The following is a 22,451-nucleotide window of genomic DNA, read 5'->3' as shown; positions in this document are numbered from 1 at the left end:
TGAGTACAATATGTATATATATATATATATATGTTTGACATTTACACATTTGCATTTCTGTATTGTGTAGTTACCTTTGCATGTCCCATAGACTGGATACAAAGATGGACGACATAAGAGTTCCCCTAATGTAAAGCTACAGTGTCTCAATCACCCTCTAGTGGCTGGCTGCAGTATATAGGTTATAAACGCTGCTTTATCCATGTAAGTGGATGGGACATACACAATCTAAAAAGTTCAGTTAAAATAAAAAATTCTGAAAGATTGTTCCCTTCATTTAGGTAGTTCTTATGTGTTAACTGTTTTAAGCAGTTTGGTTTTAACTAGATATTTGATGCTTTAAAAACTGGTTGAAACGTCATGATTGACAGCTGAGACTGGCTCGCGATTGGTTCGAGTGCGTTCATCAGCAGGACTAGCTTCTGGATAGTGGGAGGAAGTGGAGATGCAACGTCCATCTTTATATAGACTTTATGATGTGGACTAATGTGTGTAATTTGTGTGTTTGCTTCACTAAAAGTTTGTTTTCTGGTGCATGAATATTTGATCCATGTGTTTTTGTCTTTTGTAGACTGCAATTTGTCTAAAAAAATTCCATAAAACTGAATGAAAAACCATCTCTATTCAGTGAGTAGTCAAATTTCTGTTGATCAATGCTCCGGCCGTGCTCGGGCTCTCACATGGATCCTTCAGGCTCTTCCACGGTTGACGGCTGCTGACAGAAAACTGCCTCGTACTTGACTGAAAACCTCCTGAAAAGTTCCAGCAAACTCAGCTGCACTTCTGGAACAAAAAGCGAACTGGCGGCGGCTCGGGCTAAGGTTTCTGCACTGTCAGGTGCAGCCAGGGGAAAGGAATTCCAGCTTGGCCAGAGGAGCTGCTCTGATGGATGAATGATCCTGAGCAGTGTTTGTAATTCATCTCCCAGCGTGCCCTCTCCTGTCCCGATGAGGATCAGGGAGTGTGTGAGGCCCGACACATCCCAAACACACATCTACAGTGAAAGTCTTGGTGGGAGGTTGAGACTCCAGAGGTCATCATGAGTGGACCTGGCAGGTCAGTGTGTCTCTTACCTCATTTAGATGAAGAGACACCAAGGGGACAGAGGACAGTTACACCACAAAACTACAGAAAAAAGACACAAATTGCTCTCAATTATCCTCTTTTGATTTACTGATACCCGGGCGCTAAAAGGAAGACATTGTGCTGCCTTAGCATGACCAGCTCGCAACATGCAGCTCTGAAGTGTCCCTGAAATTTAAGACCGACGCCAAACAAGTGTGTCAAGAAATTTCCTATGATAGTCTTGATACAGTGCTGCCACTTAAGGAACAATACTTGCCATTCTTCTGCAGCAAAGCACAAACCCTGCGCCCCTCAACCCTCTGCCCTTTCACCCCTTTGGCGTCCCTATGGCTACCCACCCACACCCAGGGGGCAGCGGTGCGCGGACCGTGAGAGCGCCAGGCAGAGCATACAAAACCTTAGCAGCCTCAAATCTAATTTTATTTCTAAAATTCAGTTACATTGTGAAAAGATAAATTACTTCAAAAAGAACATTGTGGTTATGGCTCACAGAGAAAGTATGAACGATGCTCATCAGGATTATTGCTTCAATCTGTTCCTTGTCCTTTTCACAGTAACATGAACAGACCTTTCCAGTTAAGAAAACCCTCCATTTCTCCCGCTCTCTATTTCCCCATGTAATATATTTCCTCGCTCTGGCTTAAAACAACAGTACCATCTCATTTCTTTGCAACTGTCAGCTTATGACAACAGGAGAGAAAGAGAAACTACTCCTCTTCTCATTCTCGCTCTTGTTGTCTTTCCTACTGGCAGCACTTGGGGGGAAACGTGTGCCACTGGAGCCGTGCCACAGTTTCACTAGTGCAGCCGTTCTCGTTTTACACGCTCATCTCTCCCTCCATCTATGGGCGAGCCCCATAGATTATCCCGGCCTCCGAGCCAGGCCAGAGGGATGAAAGGGGGCGAGAGCCGAGCTCGGACTTCAGGACAAACTGTAATTCTCTACTTTGTCTCGGGGACGAGAATCCATCTGCTCGCAGATTTAGTATCTCTGCTTCAATGGGGCTCTGTTTACTCGAGTAGCTAGGTTTACACAGGCAAAGTGAAGAGTTCATATAAAACGCATTAACTGAGAATAATCCTTTTGGTCTTTTGTAAATAGGATGTAATGATGGGGGGATGTCCAGAGAGGGTAACCATTCTGAAAGAGGCTCAGAGAGGCCAATTTGCGTGCAGGCCTTGATTTAGAGGTCTGCACCCTGAGGAGTACGACTGTTGTTTCTGACATATCAGTATCAGTATTTACCTAATGTCAGACAGACTTATACTGTTCTTTCTTTCATGGTAAAAACTACAAACCTATACTTTTCCTACAAAAGTAGTTGTGTGTTGTTTGTAGTACACTACCTGCCTGGTATAGAGCATTTTACAATTTCCTAAAACCAAAGCTCATATCTTCAAAGAGCTGTTTTGTCCCACAAATAGACTGAAAGCAATTGAGAAGCTTGGCTTCACTTAAACTGTCAAGTCGTCCATCTTTATAAATAGTCTACGACTGCAGCCCCTTGTGACCCTCGAAAAAACAAGCAGTATAGACAAAGGAATGGAATGATTACTTTGCCAAAATATGACCCAATAATATAAATCCACACTAACACAATTGCCATTGAAGTACAGGATTGCAACAGAACTTTAAAAGTTTGGAGTTTTGATTGTGGAATCATGGCTTATAGCCCCAGTGTCTCCACAGAGCTGAGCAGACATGGCCTCATGGGGCCACATGCCGGCCCCAGAAGGTGAGACAGAGCTGTAGGAAGACAAGGTGGAGGGCAGCCAATAGAAATAAACGCTCCATGACATCATCCTCTGTCCTTCGACCTGCAGTCAATGACGGCAGCAGAAAGAGCTCTGACTCTGGCACAGTAGTGAGTTACTGCCCTGTCAGTCTGTCTGTCATAGAGGCACACATGTAACTGATATGCAGGATGAGCGGACACAGAGACAGGGAGCAGGCGTCTTTGTCCTTCATCAAGTCGACTAATGACAGCGAACCAGCAAATTCGGCTCACTGGTTCTGTCGAATCATGTCTGGTGCAGAAATGTAAACGTTATTGTCTGTCTGTACAAACTTGATATATGTGTCTGTGCTTTGTGGCGGCAGGTGTTTTTGGTGTGCGGGTGTGCGTGTTTGTTTGCTGCCAGGCCCCGGCTGTGAGCTCGGCATGAATGAGTGAGAGAGCCATAAACACCTGAGGAAACAGGAACACACAGACACTCTCTCTGGACTGTATTTATGGTCCTGATTGAAACGGGGGGGGGGGAGTCGTCATGCACAGCTCAGCTCTGGCTGTGGCGAGGCTCCAACCACAACACCGGGGCTGTTAAAGCCCCCCCCGGACAAGTCCCAGGGGGCACTGGAGCGGACGGAATGCAGGCCTGGGTTTAGAGGTTCAGGGGTACGTCCTGTTGTTAATGAGCCCACCTCCCCGGGCCTCTCTGGCTCGGAGCCCCCGACACTGCCGCACCAGCCACACCAGCGCTGCCGCAACCACACTGGACCTGGGCCGCTGATGCATGCTACACTTCCTGCTCCCACTCCGACTCGGTGCCCCTCAGATGATCTCAATGAGCTGTGTGTCTCCCGCAAACAAGAAGACTGGGCCAGACAGTGCCTCGCCACGCTGGGAGAGTCTGAGCGCTGCAGGTAAGTGGACGAGACGTCACCCCAGACGATGCAGGGAGAAAGGTGTTTTCTAAATGATGCTCGTCTGACACGCTCGACTACCGCAAAGTAAACATCTGCACACATACACAGTCTTTCTGTGAAACACAGCCCTGGTCTCCTGCTTTGCTTTGCTGACTTCCTGGTTACTTAATTTTGTTATTCTTTTGAATCCATTACAAAATTAAAACAAGCTTTCTACCAGATCAGGTGAATAACAACTGGATGACTGAATTTCCATGACTAGGTCAAAAAGTAATAACAGAAAAGCCGATGTTCCACTCAAAGCCTTCTATAAACTCTTGTGTGACTTATTTTACAACTTTTGATTCATATGCTTCACCATTAGCTTACATGCCATTCAGGAATCCGTTTTTGGACCACAGACCGTATATAAAAATGGACGGTGCATCTCCACTTCCTCCCACTAATGAAGCTAAAATATCCTGGATTCAAACTCTGCCATCTTGCACATTTGGAGCCAGAGTCTGTGCAGTAGTGATCGGGTGACAGAGCCTCGGTTGTGAGGTTTCTTCCATGCACACGCTCGACCAATTGTGAGAGAGTCTCAGCGTCAATCATGAGGTTTCACCCCATTTTCTTTACATCAAATATCTAATATCTAAAACACTTGAACAGACATCAGTGTGTCTGTGGATTGGTCTGTATCTGAGGCTCACTGCAGTCTAGGCTCTAGGTCCTGGGCTTAACTGAAACTCAAATCCAATTCTGGTTTCCTGCCGTTGGAGTTGAATGTACGACTTTGACTTGAAGTTTGATAACTGTGGAGTCTTGCAATATCTGCTCGTCTGTGACACTTAGATCTCTTCAGCTTAAGGTGCCAGCTGTGTATGGCTTCGGCTTTACATATCATTTCATCTCCAGAGGCCAGCTCCATTATCCTCCTCTGTTTTCCTCTTCCAGCCAGTCAGGTGAGGTCATTTCTCTTTGGTCAAGGTGATCAGCTCCTTGAGGGAAATGCCTGCTCCCCTGTCAGGTTTGAGCTCTTAAAGCCGACCAGGCATGTCTCTAATTAGACCGAGTGCCGGTCCCGTTCCTCCAAACCTCCTCTCCACTCTCGTCTTCAGTCCAGAACTAATCACAACCATCAGCACCACTCCCCTCATGCCCGCCGAGCACGGTATCAACTACATGAGCAAATGGAAATATATGCAAAGACCAGCTCAAAGTGGAGCTCAAGAGTCAGACAGGGGCAACTACTTTTGAATCCTGCACCTTATCCAAAAGTGCAGCCTTTAATGGCGGAGAAACTGAGACTGGAGGATGTTTGGGAGGTCTGTGATATGTGAGGCCGTAAATGATGTCACCACAACACACCACGGCAAGATCTCTGTGATGTGGTGGTCTGTTTGTGGTTTGGTGTACATGGGAGTGGAGGAGCTCAAAGCTTCATGAAATCCCCACCCACGGAGCCACAACACTGGAGCGCCTTTTATGTGGTGTTGTATATGTTTATGAACTCATAACAGAGACAAATGAGCAGCTCGCTCATCAGGACTACTGGGAGGAGGCAGAAACCACAGACTGATACAGTGGGACAGAAGAACCTCTGACCTAAAAGCAACAGTTTTCATTGTGTGTTGATGCGTTTGTGGTTCTGAATGTGGATAGAACTGGGAATGAGTTGGCGTCAAGAAGGAGACATGAGGGGTTTTACAGGGGACTCTCATGACTGGGGTTATTTTTTGGAGAAGAAGGCGCCAGCCCCCGGCAGGATAAGCGATAGAGATAATGGATGGATGGATTTCTGGAGAGTTTAACTTCTTCTTAACCAAATGAGGGAAAATCAGTCAGCAACAACTGATAATCACTTCATTATTTACATGTGACGGGTTCAACTTCTCCAGTTTGATAATTTGCTGTTTCTCTCTGTTTCAAATGGAACTAAATGGAACAAGTTTTGGATGTTTGGGTTGCAGTAAACAAGACACGTTAATCCATCACCATTGCATTGACAAAACGATTAATCAAATAGTCTTCGGAACACATTTTTCACATGTGGCCTGGTTTATGAAGACAACTTGGACAGTATTGCAGTATTCTTTGTTGTAGATTAGAGGCTGAAAGTGGAGACATGCCTTTAAGCTTTAACATGTTTTAGAGTCCATGATGATGTTACATGTGCTTCAACACTACTGTATAAACTAAAAACATATTTTTCCTCATGGTTTTGTGGCTTCTACTTCTGTGGTAGCTCACAATCTGTGCAGCACATTGCGCGTCCACCTGGAAGGAAATGTGCCATAAAGATTTGCGTGCGTACTTTGTCTTTAAAACCATCAATAAAATAAAAAAATTAAATCAGTTCAACAATACGATAGATCTCAAGTTAATACTAATGCCAATAATCAATTGCTACAGAAAAAAAACACACTGTACAGTTGTATGAAGCTAAATAAAGATTAGGTTAGAATAAGAATATAAGTGTACAGGTGACCTGATTTCTGATAGATTATTGAGATGGTGACTTGCATTTGATGGGGCCAGCCAGCAGCTACTGGGACCATTGAACTCATCACAGCAGTATGGAACCTACAGGATCCAGAGCGCACCAGCTCCATCAATACTGCCATTGTCTCTGCGCTGACGTCACAACACCAAATATGCTTCATTACCTTCTACCTTGAGACAGTGGTGCTGTGTTGTCCCGCACAGTGCCTCCCTCCTGCCACTCTATACCTGCCAGCTGAGAGATGGTGATATGCTGAAGGGCAGCGAGCAGACAGGTTAAAGAAGTTCAGTCGCTGAGTGGATCAGAGATGAGCGAGAGGAGATAGCGCCCACACCTCGTGCTCGTGAGGAGGATTTAAAAAAGGCCAGGATTTTAACGGCTCGTCTTTATCTCTCCACATGATAAAAGCGCTGTTACCAGTTCACTTGGCCTTGTCTTTCTTCCCTCTGCTCATGATTGCGTGACCTGTCGGGCTGTGAAGAGCCTGTCTGTTTGTGGGTCACGCGTTCAGCGCAGCAGTCCACTTAGTCAGGCACCGGGTGAAGGGAAAGGCCTCATCTTTATTGGGGACAGAAGAACACTCCAGCTGCCAGGGCTTGGGTGTGTGTGTGTGTGTGTGTGTGTGTGTGTGTGTGTGTGTGTGTGTGTGTGTGTGTGTGTCTATTTCAGGCTTTAAAGTTGTTGTTGCACTGCGCAGCTGGTACACCTCATTTCTCTCAGACTGCAGGAAAAATTGTTTTGAATGCTCTCCCCGGGGGAAGTTTGGGGAAATGATAAATAAATCAGTAAGCAGAAGAGGCATTTCCAGTCCAGGAGCCAGAAACATAAAACTTAACTCAGATTCAAGGTTAAGCATATATGAGACTAGAAAAAAAGAGAAAGAAAAAAGTTCAGCGAAAGAATATGCATCTGTGTTTCTTGACGTTCACGTCCATTTATTTCAGATTTAACAGACTAAACACCAGAAGGTACAGGTCAGGAAATGGAGCGTAAAGCATTAAACCAAATGTGGCTCCTAATGTATAGGCTCAATAGCACAGAAATAAAAAGCAACTTATGATAGATACAATTTACAATCTTATAAATATGTACATCTGACTGAACTTGGCTTTGCTGGAAAAACATGAACTTTAAAGACACAGGGAGTTATAATTATAATCCTTGTGACCCCATCATTTTTATTCCACAGTCTGAAATGCTCCTGCTGCTCAGTGTGTGCCCTGTATGTGGTTTGCATGGAACATTTCAAAATAATGTCATAATAATATTATCATAATTATTAGTATATATTCCAATTTAAAAACCTGAACCCTTCTACGAAGTATAATTTGGGGATTTTTCATAATCCTGATGCACATACCAGCACATGCTTGCATAAGAGCAAGACAGTACGAAGGAGAGGCAGACAGGAGAAGAAGAAGAAGAAGAAGAAGAAGAAGAAGAAGAAGAAGAAGAAGAAGAAGAAGAAGAAGAAGAAGAAGAAGAAGAAGAAGAAGAAGAAGAAGAAGAAGAAGAAGAAGAAGAAGAAGAAGAAGAAGAAGAAGAAGAAAACTTTCCTCCATTGTTTGGTTTACATAATTTTAGTTTATGTCGGTATTTTCAGTGGTGTTATTTGTTAATTAATGGCTATTATGACAGTTCCCCTGAGAGGAGCAGCGTGGGCTCAAAAGGCCTGGACGCTCCCATGTCTAATCTCATCTGGGGCCCTCTGCCCAGTTCGCCTTAACTTCATCTGCTTCCAATTTGGGCTCAGCATTTGTGCATGAATATCAGCTGCTGTAGCTTTTTGTGCACGCTCGCTGCAGCCCACCTCCCTCCCTGCATGTATGCATGCATTTTCTGTGTCTTTGCAACTCTCCTCTCCTGAATGCATAAATGCAGCGGGTGTGTGAATGCTGCTACATCAAATCTGTTTTTTGTGAATGAGCTGGAGAAAGAGAGACTCGCATTTTTAACATCTGCCAATGCAAACAGAGGGGAAACCAGAAATGCTGCTGAGAGAAAAGAGGTGGGCTGAATGTAAAGGTGACTGATGTGTGCGGCTCCGTCTAAGAGGAGTGGGAGTGGAGGTCACCTGCTCCGGTTCAGCCCCATCCTCTCTGACCTCCGGCTGGGGTCCCTCCACTCACAGCTGAAGCTGTGCCGCCATTAAAGCAGCTAATCACAGTGAACAGCTGCATCCTTGACTGTACAAATCCTCAACACCTCTCTCTCCCACCCACATGTTCATTCTGGCAGTCAGACAGACACATGCACCGACGTCCGTGCACTCCCACTCTTCCTTCGCTAATGGCAAGCTGCAGCCGACTGATGTTTAAAGCGTGGGGTTTAGCGTGTAGGCCTGTGATAAGCTGCGCTGAGCTGTGAAAACACAGATTACATTTCTGCGGCTTATTACAGACAGCGCGCCTCTGCCTCCCAGCCACACCGTAATTGCAGCCCAAAAACCGCAGCCTCCGCTTGGCTGCGAGATACGGCTTGATGGGGACCCCCCGCGGCAGAGTTTTGACAGCCGTGCTAATTCAAGTCTACGTCCCCCCCCCCACATGTTTTGCTGCATGGCAGCCCCCCTCCTGTGATAAGCCCCAGCCGTATTTTCTTTTAAGTGCCTTCCTCCGTAAATAAAATCAGGGCTGTGATGTCAACTGTCAACTAGTGTCATCCTCATACATTTAAGACGCCGTCAAAAGAGGGGGGGCAAAATGCAAATGAATGTTATAGATTTCCAAGACTGCTGAGTGTGCAATCACATTTCACTGCTGTACTATATGTGGATTCTGATGTAGCCTGTATATGGGACAGCTCCAATTTAATAATCTTATATTTTAATGTTACATTCGATATTCTCTTGATATGTAATTTTGATATTTGTGTTTAGTGTAACGTAAGTTGGGATATCCCATCTGAAAACAAGCATTTACTTACTTGGAAATGCCAAAGCCAACCAAGCATACATTAAATCTCTTATTCTGGCAGCCAATGAAAGTGCCTACATCTGCAAATACTTAGCTCTTTTTTTCTTCTCAGGCTCAATCAGAGATAAAGCCCATTGTGTTCCAGGTCCAGAAGTAGGACAATATCTCCCAAACCTCATAGAAAACAATTAGGACTCAGTAATTACACCATTGGCCTGGAATTCCTGCCAAAAATGAGAGTGAATGTGAAAGGTGCCTGTCTGATGCAGTGTTATCTTACTCTGCTTGGACTCTGCTTGAGAACCTTTGTTTATCAGCCTGAGTGTGATGTCATGTTTTACTTTTGAAGCCTTAAATTTGAACACGAGAGGCCAACAAAATCCTCACAGGAGTGCGACTGGATGACAGAACGGCCTGATCTCTTCCCATAAAGTTCTCTCATTTATATCTGCTGCTTTGTGTCTGGAAACGCACGATTCCAACATTTAAACAGAGACACGTTATCTTAGGTTTAGACTGGACCTGTTGATTTACAGATGGTGACCTGTCGGCTGGCAGGCGGACGGGTGAGGACAGAGGGACACAAGAGAAAACAACTCTCTCATCTCCATTTAAAATGTAAGCGCACCAATAAACATGCTCTGGGTTTATAACGCACTTCCTTTCCCTCCCTTGCACCTTAACGCAGCCTCAGCCCCAGAGTCCTGCTGGAAATGGATGTTATTGAGATCTGCTGTAAAGCACAGCGGCCTTGGGAGTCAGACATGGCCAGGGGCTTTGGAGGTGGACTGGTGAGAGAACCGTGGAAGTTAAAGTGGAGCAGCAGTAAATGAACGGATCATACACATTTTCCACAGTCTGAGCATATTCAAGGTCAAACAAGTGCTTAGAGCCGTCTGAAAATCTGCAAAGAAATGTGTAGAGATTTACAGATGGAGCCACACACAGGTATTAAGACCCTGGATTTAAAACTTGCACCCACTGAACCGTGAACGCAGCTTTAACTTCACTTTGCAACACCACAGCAACAGATTTATGCACAATCCTGTTTCCAACTTTGCCCGTGTGGCAAGATTTTATTTCTCCTTTAAGCGCCGAATGAGGCCGACAGCAGCGGGATATCAGGTTCTGCGCTGGCAAGAGGTTCGGCTCACGCGGCAGGCACAGAACAAAGCGCCGGTGGCCCTGGATAGCATCCATGGTGCCGGAGAGTGAAGGCCCCCGTGAATGGGACCTGTCACTTCCACTCAGCGCTGCCTGTGATCTGAGCCACCCGTAATGACGCTCCCATAAGTGGCTAATCCCAGCAGCATCCCTGCCCGTCAGCCCCCCAATGCCATGACAACCGGAGGGGAATCTCCTCCAGCAACAACTTAATTGGATAATTCCCTCCCATGTTTGACTGTGTGTTCCTCTCTCTTTGTTAAGCAAAGTCTGGTTTGTGCTTGACTTTGAGAGAGAGGAAGGTCTGAGACAACCACCATATTCACGCAGTCCTGATGTGTGTGTCGTGTGAAAACAAGTGGGAGAATTGGACCCATTTCTCCAGTTGAGGCCACAGTGAAGCACACGACAGGCGGCTGAGAGTTGTTCTCAGCTCACCGAGGACGGAGAGCATTAAAGAGAAAAACGGCCTCTGCTTTCAGCACCACAGCAAGTTGACCACTCGTAACTACTGTAAACATTTATTGTCCTTTGTCTCGCAAAGCCCGGTGATTTATGTTACACCCAGTCAAGTCCTGGGTCCCGGCATAAACAGACGCTCCACCCTTCTCCCCAGACTGCTGAGACCCGGGGGCCAGTGCCAGGGGAAGTCATTACACACTGTGTGCGTGTGTGTGCGTATGTGTGCGTGTGTGCGGTGGGCAGCTACTGTAGTTGAAAAATGAAAACAACAGTCGGTACGAGCAGGGGATGAGAGCCGGGTTGCAGCTGGACCATAAAACTCCAATCCAACCACACAAAAGAATCAACCCTCGCACTGACTCTTAGAAGGAGCACATTAAAACTGATTAATAAAGTGAAGGGAAGCTGACTCACCCCGAAGACGCTGAGGGATCTTGTTTCTTAACTTCATTTTAAAGACAGAGGCAGCCTTATGTAAACCTAATGGGAATCACTCCTGTTTATAAGTATTACTTGTACACGTGTATTGGAAGGCACAGCGGCAGGCTGTAAGACGGCAACGCAAAAGCGAGCGATGCAGATGGTGGTAAATGAATAAACTGAAAGATGTAAAGAGTGATAAAATGAGGTAATGGAAAGACAGGAAGTGGAGGGAGGACAGAAGACTGAACCATTTTGAGGTAACTTCTTCCTCTGAACCATTTCTTGGTCATAGATTACATTGTTAGCCCCCTGTGAGAGTCCAACGTGTCTGCAAATCCATGAAAACCCTGCTTCTCTCCTGACTTACCTTCTTCACAGGCAGCGCCGCTGAATCCTGGACAGCATTTCCACTCCAGAGACGTCACTGTGCGGTACACAACTTTGTAGGAAGGTCTAACAACGGTCCTGTAGCTGCAAAAAGAGACACAAACTCTCAGGGTGGCTTTCGGATGATGATGCAGGTGTTTTTTATGACTCAATCGCCCTTAAATTCGGTCTTAACAATATGACTTGACTGTGGCATGAACTGGAGTCACTTCAGCTGCTATCAGACATGCACTGAATTCCGGATAACTTCCTGATATTATCTGCAGAGGTGATATATGTGAGAGCGTGACTGTCCGATGCCGAGGGATCCTCCTAAGTTTTTCCCTGCCAGCCCCCAAGTGAAAACGTTGAATATTGTCTGAATCAGTCCATGTGAGAATGCAGCAAAAGATTATTTGGAGGATTCGTAGAGAACGGAGATTTCAACAAGAGCAAGTGGGACTGTAGAAGGACACAAATATACTGGTAGAAAAAAGCTATTTGCTATCAGCTACTAAAGACTTTTACAAGTGGACATGTTCGTCTAGTATTACATCTCATGTATTACAACAAGATTTAGGGAATAAAGGCTGACGATGTTGTAAACAAAATGTCTACAGCTGAATTTATAAGTAATGTTCTGCCTCAACACCCTGGAGAGTTACTGATAGTGTGAACGCGTCAGAACTGTTATTCTCTATTACTTCTAGAGGTCATGTCTGAAAACGGCGATACAGTGAAGCTAAGAGAACACACTTCAAGCCACAAAACAAAGAAAAATTGTTGTAGAACATTGGTTTGTTATTTTTATCTCCTCTTTGGTTAAAGTTTTTTTACAGGTGCAAAATATAAAACCCTGAAAGGGTTGTAATCACACATAAGGTTTTAGGTGTTTTAAGGTTGTTTCCCCCTCGTTTGAGTGTTCACATCTCAGTGGTATGTCAATGCATTAGTGGTACATTCCGTTGGCCTCCTCACCTCCCTCCCGTACATCCCTGTGGCCAGCGGCATGTCTGGTAGACTCGCTGGAGAAGTGTCCCGTTCTGCACCTGGCACGTCACTGTCTTGGTGACCGTATGAGGACACCAGTTCCTGACGGGAGAAAAAAGGGAGAGGAAGTCAGCAATCCGGGGAGTTGAGAATAAAACAACAGCAGCAGCATCAATTTGTTATTCTTAGACACAGAGGGAATAAAAGCCCATTTTCAAAGTAAATAATTCAAGGGAGAACCGTGTATATTTTATAAACACCTTCAGACAAGTGCACTCACACTACAGCACTCTCATAAAAGTAAATAATCCATGCAGTCACAGTCAATGCTCTGTTGTCTCCTTGTGGGATCTGATTCTTCTCTCCCGTTTCCCCACCCTTTTGTTTTGAAACTTCTTTATGGTGTTTACACAGTTTTTTATCAGCCGCGAGATTTGCAGGAGTGCATTGTGGGCAGTATTTACATTGCAGCGTCTCCTCGGTCAACACACATCCGTTTGCACTTGGCTTACAGGGGAGGTAAAGTCTCGCTGGAGGGAGCACAGAGGAAGACGAGGTCTCGTAGGGGGATTAAAGCTTTTTATCACCGGTTAATGTTGGGTCATGAGTCCACTCGCTTTCCACAGAGGACCTGCGAGACATTATGAGGATTCACTGAGGCTGTTAAGAGCCTGACCTGCTCATGGAAAGGTCAGAGATCTGATAGCGAGGATATGAACACTTAGAGCAGGCAGGGTCATGTGTGCTCACCTACGGCCACAAACTCTAGGAGAAAAAAAATCGATATATTCTCCTCCTTTCTCCACATTTGTGAAACCATGAGGCTAAAAGCACCACAAATGAGTAATGGAGGAGATGACCAAAGTTTAGCACGAGAGGCAGGTTTCATCTCATCCCTCTGAACGGCTTTAATACATGGAAAACAAAATATACCCTGATTAGTATTAATTCGTATGGGTATGTTGGAGGAGAAACAAGGAGAACCATTACTATAGGCTGTGTTTACACAATCAATAAGATGTATGGAAAGGGGGCTCTAAGTCGAAACTACAAAGGGGGCTTGTTGTGGCTTGTAGCACAAAACTGCACTTTGTGTGTTCCACTGCCAATGTGTGTAAAAGAGAGGGAGGGCTGTTTGTCAATATGTGAGACCATGTGTGTGTGTGTGTGTGTGTGTGTGTGTGAGCAGTTTACAATAAAGGAAAGTGCCAAAGGCGGAGGATGCCGAGCAGCCCAGAACCACCTCACATTAACAATCTGCACATGTTGCAGTGGCCGCACACACACAAACCTGAAGCTCTGAGAAACGTCTGTGTATGACTGCACTTACTGGTACTTTTTCACAATGTGTCTCTCCCAGATAAGATACAGATAAATAAATAAAGACCACCTGATTCTATCAGTGGCTTCAGAACTCTCTTCTTTGTTCTGCACCTTCGCCCTGAGTCCTGGGTTATTTTGGGCATTTTTAAAAGTCTAGTAACCTTGCTTTGTATTTCACAAGGTACAATGTTTTCCACACAACATTACCTAAATATTTCACTTTAACATAACACATCAAAATATATTCAACAAAAAACACAAGACACATCATGTGATTTGATCACGCTGGCGTACACAGCATGTATGAAATGTGTCTCAGACCGTGATCGGGACAAAAGGACCAACAAAAAGAGTTGGTCTTGGTCTGAATCAAACTTAATCATTACTAGTTTGATGCAGTGAAAAAACTTTTTAGGATGGTTCAGACCTTTCACTTGAAGTTGACGAAAGCTTGTTACCCATTAAAGAATAAAAGGAGAAAAATAATGACAAGAAAAGTAAGAATTAGTTCCTGTAGAACATCTGGAGAAGAGGATATGAACTATTGCATTGTAATTTGGTTAAATGAGCCAAGTTGAAAAACAGGCTTAAAAAGGCTGAAACTGAGAGAGTGAGAGGATCGATGTCAAGTGAAGGGAGACGCAGCACACGAACATGATGATGACAGGACGTAGGTGTGTCCTGCTAAGAGTTCATGAAATTGCAATGTGAAACCAAAACTGAGTGAACATGATGTAACAATAACCAATGAACCTTGATTCAGTCATTGGTTCTTTCAGGTGTGAAAACAGCCCGAGACAATATATCCCACTAACAAGTCAAAGGAAATCTGCAAACACAGTTTGAATTACTCAAATATTTGTCTAGAAAAGTGAGTGGGCAATTAATCTGCCACACATGTCATCTAAATATATATATATATGTATATTTATTCCTCAGCCATACGGCAACAAACACAGATTTATATGATCTGGTTTCTGTCCCTTGTCCAGAAAGACCTGCTCTGATTGTTGGTGTTATTGGTTTGTAAAATTCAAACCCTGAAGGAGCTGTGGTCAGGTGGAGCTGGACACTGGGTACCAACTCCTCACCACCACCCTGCAGACTAACATCGGAGGTTCCCAGGCCGAGAAGACGTTTCACCTGGGAAAGCTAAGACAGTCACCAGGGGGTAAGAGGAGGGAAGTGAATTGAGGTTTATGGTCTCCCCCTCTCTCTTTGCATTGTACTTATGCAATTACCAAAGAGGAAATGCCAACCACCGCCGCTACTGCTGCAGTGAATAAAAGAACAAAAGCAGCTGGCATTACAGACTTCACCGTTTCCCAGATGGCTTTGCAACCAATACCTGCATTAACTACATAACTTGCTAAAGCTGAGTCAAGATAATTACAAGGCAGCTCTAACAATACTTTCTTTCACTGCAAAGAGGTCGGAGATGATGTTGTATTCCTGGTATTACCTGCGGGCACAGGTCACACCATTATCACCTCTGGGATGTAAAAGGCTGAATATTAAATATCCGTCTTATTACAGAGCCCTGAAGCAACAATTCCACTCATATTGTTCCTGAGAACTGCTTCACAATGGACTATTGAGTATTGAAATGATAATAAAGCAACGCAGGTGCATGGTGCGCCCAGTCTCTAACTGTCAAATGTTTCCTAGTCAACACCTTCTTCTTACTGCAGGCGCCCCTGTGTTATGAAGTGTGAAACCCAGAGGCATCGTGCTGTTTCCCTGGCAAAGGAACCAACGCGGGCCCTCGGTGAGTATCAGGTCTCTAAGCACACATGGCACACACTGAATTGCCGGACCCAAGCTAAATAAATCTTCAACCATCTCCCAGAGTCACACATATCAACAGCCAACAGTTAAGACAGAAATCCACGATTTTAAAGGGACGGAAAAATCACAGCTTTGGCCCATCTGTTCCTCAACGCCACGGACGCCAAGACAGTAAAACGCTGGAGAGCAACAAAAAAAACTTTGCTGAAGAGTAAATGATTGCAAATGCTGACAGAGAGCTTGTGAACTTGTCAAAAGGCTTATGTGGTGTATTCTGGTTACTGAGCATGCCCTCATCGTGCCCTGCTTTCTGTGCAGTCATTCATGATCACACTACTGGTGCACTGGAGTTGGTGCACTTTCAGCAGCAGACTGTGTGGGGAGGAAGGAGCTGGGAGTTGAGCCGTGTGAACTCACAAGAGGGCTGACGAGGGCAAAAAAAATAAAAATGAAAATCTCAGTAACTCCCTTTCCTTCCACCCATCCATTCATGTTCTGTGGGAGGAGGGCCGGACAGTCAGAGAAATGTTTGAAATGCAGGATGGATATGAATCTTGAGGAATTTCTGTAGATCTCTGTCTGTTGGCAAAATACTTGGGGGGAACAAAGGACAAAAGAGATGTGGCACACGACCAGAGGAGAGGAGAGGGGAGAAAGGGGAGGAGAGGAGAGGAGAGGAGAGGGGATGAGAGTAGAGAAGAGGAGGAGAAAAGAGGAGGAGGAGAGGATAGGTCATTTTTTCATAAAGGTCAGATAAGGGAGCTTCCCATGGGAAAAGGGAAGTGAAAAGATGGACAACTATGAAGCAGTGTTGGTCCCGCGGGGGGAAGAAGAGGCGTAAGATAAATGTGCTGCAACAACAAAAGACAAAGCGGGAAAAAAGACAGAGAGTAGAGCCACTGTGGAATTAATGAAGAGAGAGGGATACGACATTCCTGGAGTCCTAATCTGCAGCTTTTAGGGAGAGCAGAAAGAACCAGAGGAGCCTATGACAGAGCAGCGTGAAATGAAGTGTGACAGAAAATGAAAAATCCATCTGACAAGAGCTATGTTGGGTTTGCATTTGAAGAATTATGAAGTAAGATAATAGAGCAGATTAGTGCTGGTGGGATACGGAGCTGCGGGTTCAAGGCTGTGCTGTGTTTTTCTTCAGCGGAGGACAGTGAAGACCATGAAGCACCTCGGTGAGGCCTTGAAGGTCAAGGCTAAGTGACTCTTCACAGCAGCCGCACAGGAGCAGGACAAAAACTCTCATTTGTCTTTGTCTGTTTTGAGCTTTCAGGCCTGGGCACCTGTGAGCTTTAAGTGCGTCAATGTGAGTAACGGGTACGTGCATCTTTAAGTGTCTGAGGCAGTAAACACCTGCTCTGGTCATCATGAATGAGACTCTGCAAAACGTGTCACTTGCAGAGTGTGACTGAGACACTGGGGCAGGACTGAAACTGATGATTCATTTCTCGATTCATCATTTATTTAATGAAATTTGAGAAAATCAAATCACAATTCAGTCTTAACCCTTAGAGAAACCTTTAACAATCACTCAGTCAAGCGGGTACCTCCTTCAAGGCCCAAAAAATTCAAAGCTGCAGCAAATTTCCCACACTCACAGAAATTAGTTCCCTAAATGTGCTGTGGGAAACCTGTAAAATGTCGAAAAACACCCAATCTTAAAACTTTAAAGAAAGTGATAAAAGAATTCCTGGATCCCTGACCTGATCCCTGACCCCTCACCCAGATCTGTGCCAAAATTGATTAGGTTCTTCCCTGATTCGAACCACATCCTTCCAGCAAGTTTTGTGGAAATCCATTTGTTGTTTTTGTGTAATCCTGCTGATAAACAAACAAATCAATTTGATGAACTGTTTGGTGTATAAAAAATCAGAAAATAAACAAAGAAAAGAGTGCAAGGTGTTGTCTTATAAGGTCTTATTCACTCAGTCAATGTTTTCACCGCTGTCCATTTGTTTGTTTGTATGTCAGCATAATTAATCAAAAACTAAGACTTGCAGGAAACTTGGTGGAAGATTTTTTTTATTTTAATCACTTTCTTTAACATTGTGAGAGCATTGTAGGCATTTGTTTCAGAGATTTGTATTGATTTCTCAGAGAACAATTCATAGAATCTTAATCAAAACAAATCAGGCATGTTTAGACTTGAGATAGAGATATGAGCTCTACTGAGTGCCATTCTAGTTTTGTCCCGCCACTCTGTTACCATCATGTAATCTTATTTGAAATTTGTTTTGCTTTAACAGCGACTCAAATTAATCTATCAATGAAATAGTTGCAGATTAGTTTTGGTTTCTAATCAATTAATCGTTGCAGCTCCTCACTGATGTATGGTCTTGCTGTGTACGAATAATCCCCAATGCTGGAAATCATCTCACCAATCATCTCAAATCATGTATCTGTACAACTGGGAGCTTCTCATATCCTGCATGAACAAGTTACCTGAACAAACATAAAGTGAAGTTGCCTAAGCAGTCAAATCCAAAGCCAGTTTTAAGCCACTCAGGACCCAGCCGAGTGGAATCGTTCGTCTTCATTCCCATGCTTAGAGAAAATGTGGATATGGTTAAGATGGGTGAGGAATGAGGGCGGCCACAGGGCTCAGACTGCCTGTCAGACCATGACAAGTCCTCTGAGGGAGGATAAAGAAGTGGGCGAGACAAAAAGTAAAGAAGCAGCTACCTCAGTAACCCCTCATCCAACTGAGCTCATATAGTCGTTAAGAACGCCAAGGGTGAACGAACACTTTATCAGCTCCTCCACAGAGCGAGCGCTACAGTCCAGGAATTACTCAGGAGCTGTTAATCCCCTTTGATTTGGGTAATCACTGTGTGAAGACAGGCAGGTATGGGAGGATGTTCACAGGGAAGGTTTTTGTGACAGAATCCTTTCCCCCAGTTTTCTAAAATGAATATTTATTTCCTTTCAAGTGCCTGAGCCACAATGACAAGTTAAGTCTCTGACATTGAATGTCAAGTTGTTAATGCCGATGAGAGCCTCCTGTTGTCTGAAGTCCCTCGGCCACCGGCTTTGTTGACACACCATAAACGGCAGCTCTCCCAGATCGGGCCACACAGCAGGTGGATCGAGGCTTCCAGCTCCTCTGGTGTCACCTCGAACCCGCTGACCTCTCCGCCTCTGGACTGGGGGGTTGACTCACAACCCACAGCAGCTTCCTCTCTGTCACATCCCTGCCATTCCTCCTCTGGCGCACACAAACAGCGGCGAGCCGACTGTAAACTCACCTCCCCTTCCCAAAACAAGCCCAGATGCAGTGGAGTCCCAGCTGCCTGTGTTTAGTAAACACGTTCCACAAACCTCTGGCTGGGAGTGACAGGGGGAGCTGAGTGGTTGAGGTGATGTGAGCCGGTGGAGCGAGGCTGCAGGGAGCGCTGAAAGCCACCTGGACACACCCAGGAGAGGGGGGCCTCCTCAGAGGGGTAGGGGGTCTCATGCAGGCTCCAGGACCAGGCTTAGCCCACACACACTCACATACACACGCACACACACTCACTCACTCACTCAAGGCCTGACAGCATAAATATTTGCACCAAGGTAAACCTCCTCTCATCACTAAGCACTGGCTGGTCTCCGAGCTAAACACTGGCCCTGTGCAGGAGGGAAGCAGAGCTGGGTGATGCTCTTGTCTGTGTTTAGTCTCACGATTGTCTCCTTTAACATACGTTTTTTTTAACGAGTCTGTCTGAACCCCCCTTTCATTCAGTGACCTTTCCTGTGCACTGTAGTAGATGAGCATGACAAACTCATTGACAAATTCAGGATGCCCCCTGGGATCCACACAGGTTCTCTAGGAGCAGCAGATGTTGCTGCTGCTGCCGCTGGGTTAAGAGCCGGCAGAGGTGCTCTCAGGAGCCTCACAGAGAAACGTGGGTGAGCTGGGAAGACAATGGGAGTCAGCAGAGCCATGTGTGCTGCCAGCACAGGAAAAAGGAAACCAAGTGTCAGGAAGACAATAGGAGCTGCTAGATGGATGGAGATGGGAGTAACTCTGCAGAGGCATGCATTAAAGGGCTGCTGGGGTCAAACACACACTGTCAGGACAGATACAAGCTAAACATAAGGGCCTACTACTTACTTCAGGATACTCTCTGAGCCAAACCTGATCCACTTATATTTTATTCATTCATTTCATTTCATTATTTCTTTATTTTCATTTATTGTTATTAATGGATGATGGTACTGTGATGGGATGTAGAGATTCAGTGAAGTTCCTTTTTTTCTATATCTCTTTTTGGAAGATTAACTTCTGTAAACTCCACCATGGCCCAACAGTCCACTTAAAGTCAATCAAATTGCACCAAATTGCACAGACTCATAGATATTGATCACCACATTCTTTACATGAAGATCTATGAATTATTTCTGGGTAAAACCGTAAAACTGTCAAAAAAGGTGAAAAAACTCGTGCATAATCCTACTACCAAAAAAACAATTAATGAAATCATAACCTCATTTGAAGTGCTTAGAACAGAATATTTAAGGATCAAGTTGAGAATAGTTATTTAAGTCAAATTGTGTCTATGTTCTTTGTGTCCATCAGGTGGATGAGGGAGAGCCCAAGGTAATGTGGCTATTTTTAAGAAATAAAGAGCATTGAAACATGTGAAGCAATAAAGACGGTTTGTGTGCATGTAACAGGACATGAGTCAGGATTCACATCCAGAACAGTGTGAAGGTATATGGCAGCACGAGTACTGGATGCTTTCTTTACCTCTTCTGGTAGACGGAGGTGTGGGAGGCTGCAGAGTAGGTCTTGTAAAGTCCCGTCTTCCAGGTCCCGTCCGCGGCCGCGCTGATCCACAGCAGCAGAACCGTGCACAGCAAACTTCTCCTGCAAAGCGCGGACACGCTCTCCCGTTGGCGCGCTCCCATTCCCGTGGCATACACGGCCGAACGGCCAAGAGGAAAAAGTTTTTTCTATGACGAGCCCAACTTCCCCCGGTGAGAAAACAGACCGGGGAACGGATCCAGCTCTCGGGGGGAACGTGTCAAACAGCAGCGGGTCGGCAGGAGAACACACGCATCCTATTCACCACGCAGGAAAACGCGCAGTTAAGTTGACACACGACTTCTGGCACAAGTTCGTGCGTAAAAATGCGCTTTTGTTAAATCCTGAGGGCGCCGGAGGAAAATGCCACCACTGAAACCCCCGCCTCCCGTTTGCCTATAACACAGATCTGCAGTTTGTAAAGCTTGCGCACAGTGAGTGTGTGCGTGTGCGTTTGCGTCCTCCTCTCCCTGCTCTGCCTGCCTCTGCAGCAGCGGGCATGACACCGCTTTTATAGTCTCCTCGGGTCCTTTGAAAAGCGCAGCCTGCTGGGTCTTCTCTCCTTTTTTCCAACCTCCCCAGTTTCCACCTCTCGCTGAGGACAATGCGCGCTGAAGGCGACGGCACGTTACGCACGGCATTGGTTCCAAACGAATTATGAGCTGCAGCTTCTCAGAGGTTCTTATGAAATCACTGGAGCTGAGCCTGAGATGAGGAACTGCGGTTTGTTTTTAACAGGAGGGGATATAAAACAAATCTATCCATCTATCTACCCACACATCCTTCTATGCATCCATTCATCCATCCATCCATCATCCATCCATAAGTGTCAGGTGACAGTATCATCTCTCTACCTGTGCATTGGGGACATGCAGGTTTGGATTCATTAACCACAAAGCTGCTCCTGCTTCAAACTAAATATCTGGCCCTGCAGCTGAGAACTCAGGCCGACCTGTTGACCTGTGGTTTGGGGATGACTCCAGCTCTCAGGGCCCAGAGCTGAGCTGCAGGTTTCACCTGCTGTGATGCTGTGGGCTGCAGAGAGAACTGGTGAGGCTCTCAGCTGGTGAGAGAGGGGGAAGCAAATGTGTGACTGAGTGAGCACACCTGCTCTCAATCACAATAAAAGGAAACTAGGATTGGGGGGGTGCCAGAGTTTTTTGTTTCAGGGCACCCTTGGCATTTTATGAGGCCGTTTGGTGCAGAGCAGGAACTGGAGCAGTGTAGGGTTCATGTAAATCCCACAAGCAGCTGAAAATAATTCGACCTCTGAGGAGGGGGACGGGGTTTGTTCCATCGAGAGGATTTATTCTCCCCCCCCCACGTATCTCTCATTTGTCTCCTACTTCCACGAGTCCCTTCCCTTTTATAGTTCAAACAAAAAGAGCACCATTGCCCATTGTCTGTGTAGTTCAGTGATCTGTTCACTCATATAAAGTGGTAGAGACTTAAGCAACACACCATTCTGTCCCTCTTTTCAGCAGGGGAACATAAGTCACCCCCTCCTGTGATTGGTTGCAATCCTCACTCTTTATGATTGTCATACCAGTACTCTACCACTGGGCTCTTTGGGCCTGCACAATACTGTTATGACAAGCATGATGAGGATCTCAAATGAGGACAGCGACCTTTAAGAAAGACACCTGAGTAAATTTTACATATTTTCATGTTGCTGGTTGTTTAGTCAAACCTGCACATCCCTGTTTACAGCTGCAGGACTCAGGCTGCATGATGTATGTTTTCAACGTTACGCCACACCAGTTCTCCAGGGGCTGTCTGATTATTTTTTTAGAATAAACTTCACCTGCTTTAACATGCTGACCTCAGCAGCCTCAGTTACTCAGTGCTGCACTAGATCTGCTACATATACTGCAGAAAAGACTTGAAAAAGCTACTTGGGCAAAGTGGAAAACTTTAGCAACCTTTGCTTGTGTTGTATTTTCCACTGTAGGCAGCAGCTTATGTTTCCCGTACAATCTCAGCTGTCCTTTCAAACAATGG

The 22,451-nt window shown here is 45.3% G+C and overlaps 1 protein-coding gene across 1 annotated transcript in view; it reads right to left on the bottom strand.

Annotated features, from left to right (window-relative positions):
• The window catches only part of emid1 (EMI domain containing 1), a 49,709-nt gene extending 29,155 nt beyond the window's left edge, over positions 1–20,554 (bottom strand). Inside the window, exons 1-3 of the mRNA XM_061071701.1 lie at positions 20,394–20,554; positions 12,530–12,643; positions 11,553–11,656 (exon numbers count right to left, since the gene is read on the bottom strand). Of these exons, the coding sequence (XP_060927684.1) occupies positions 11,553–11,656; positions 12,530–12,643; positions 20,394–20,554 (379 nt within the window). The remainder of the gene's footprint in view (positions 1–11,552; positions 11,657–12,529; positions 12,644–20,393) is intronic.
• Between the last annotated feature and the right edge of the window lie 1,897 nt (positions 20,555–22,451).

Source organism: Limanda limanda, chromosome 5, assembly GCF_963576545.1.
Source record: "Limanda limanda chromosome 5, fLimLim1.1, whole genome shotgun sequence".
Lineage (NCBI taxonomy): Eukaryota > Metazoa > Chordata > Actinopteri > Pleuronectiformes > Pleuronectidae > Limanda > Limanda limanda.
This window is presented reverse-complemented; position numbering and strand designations above follow the sequence as displayed.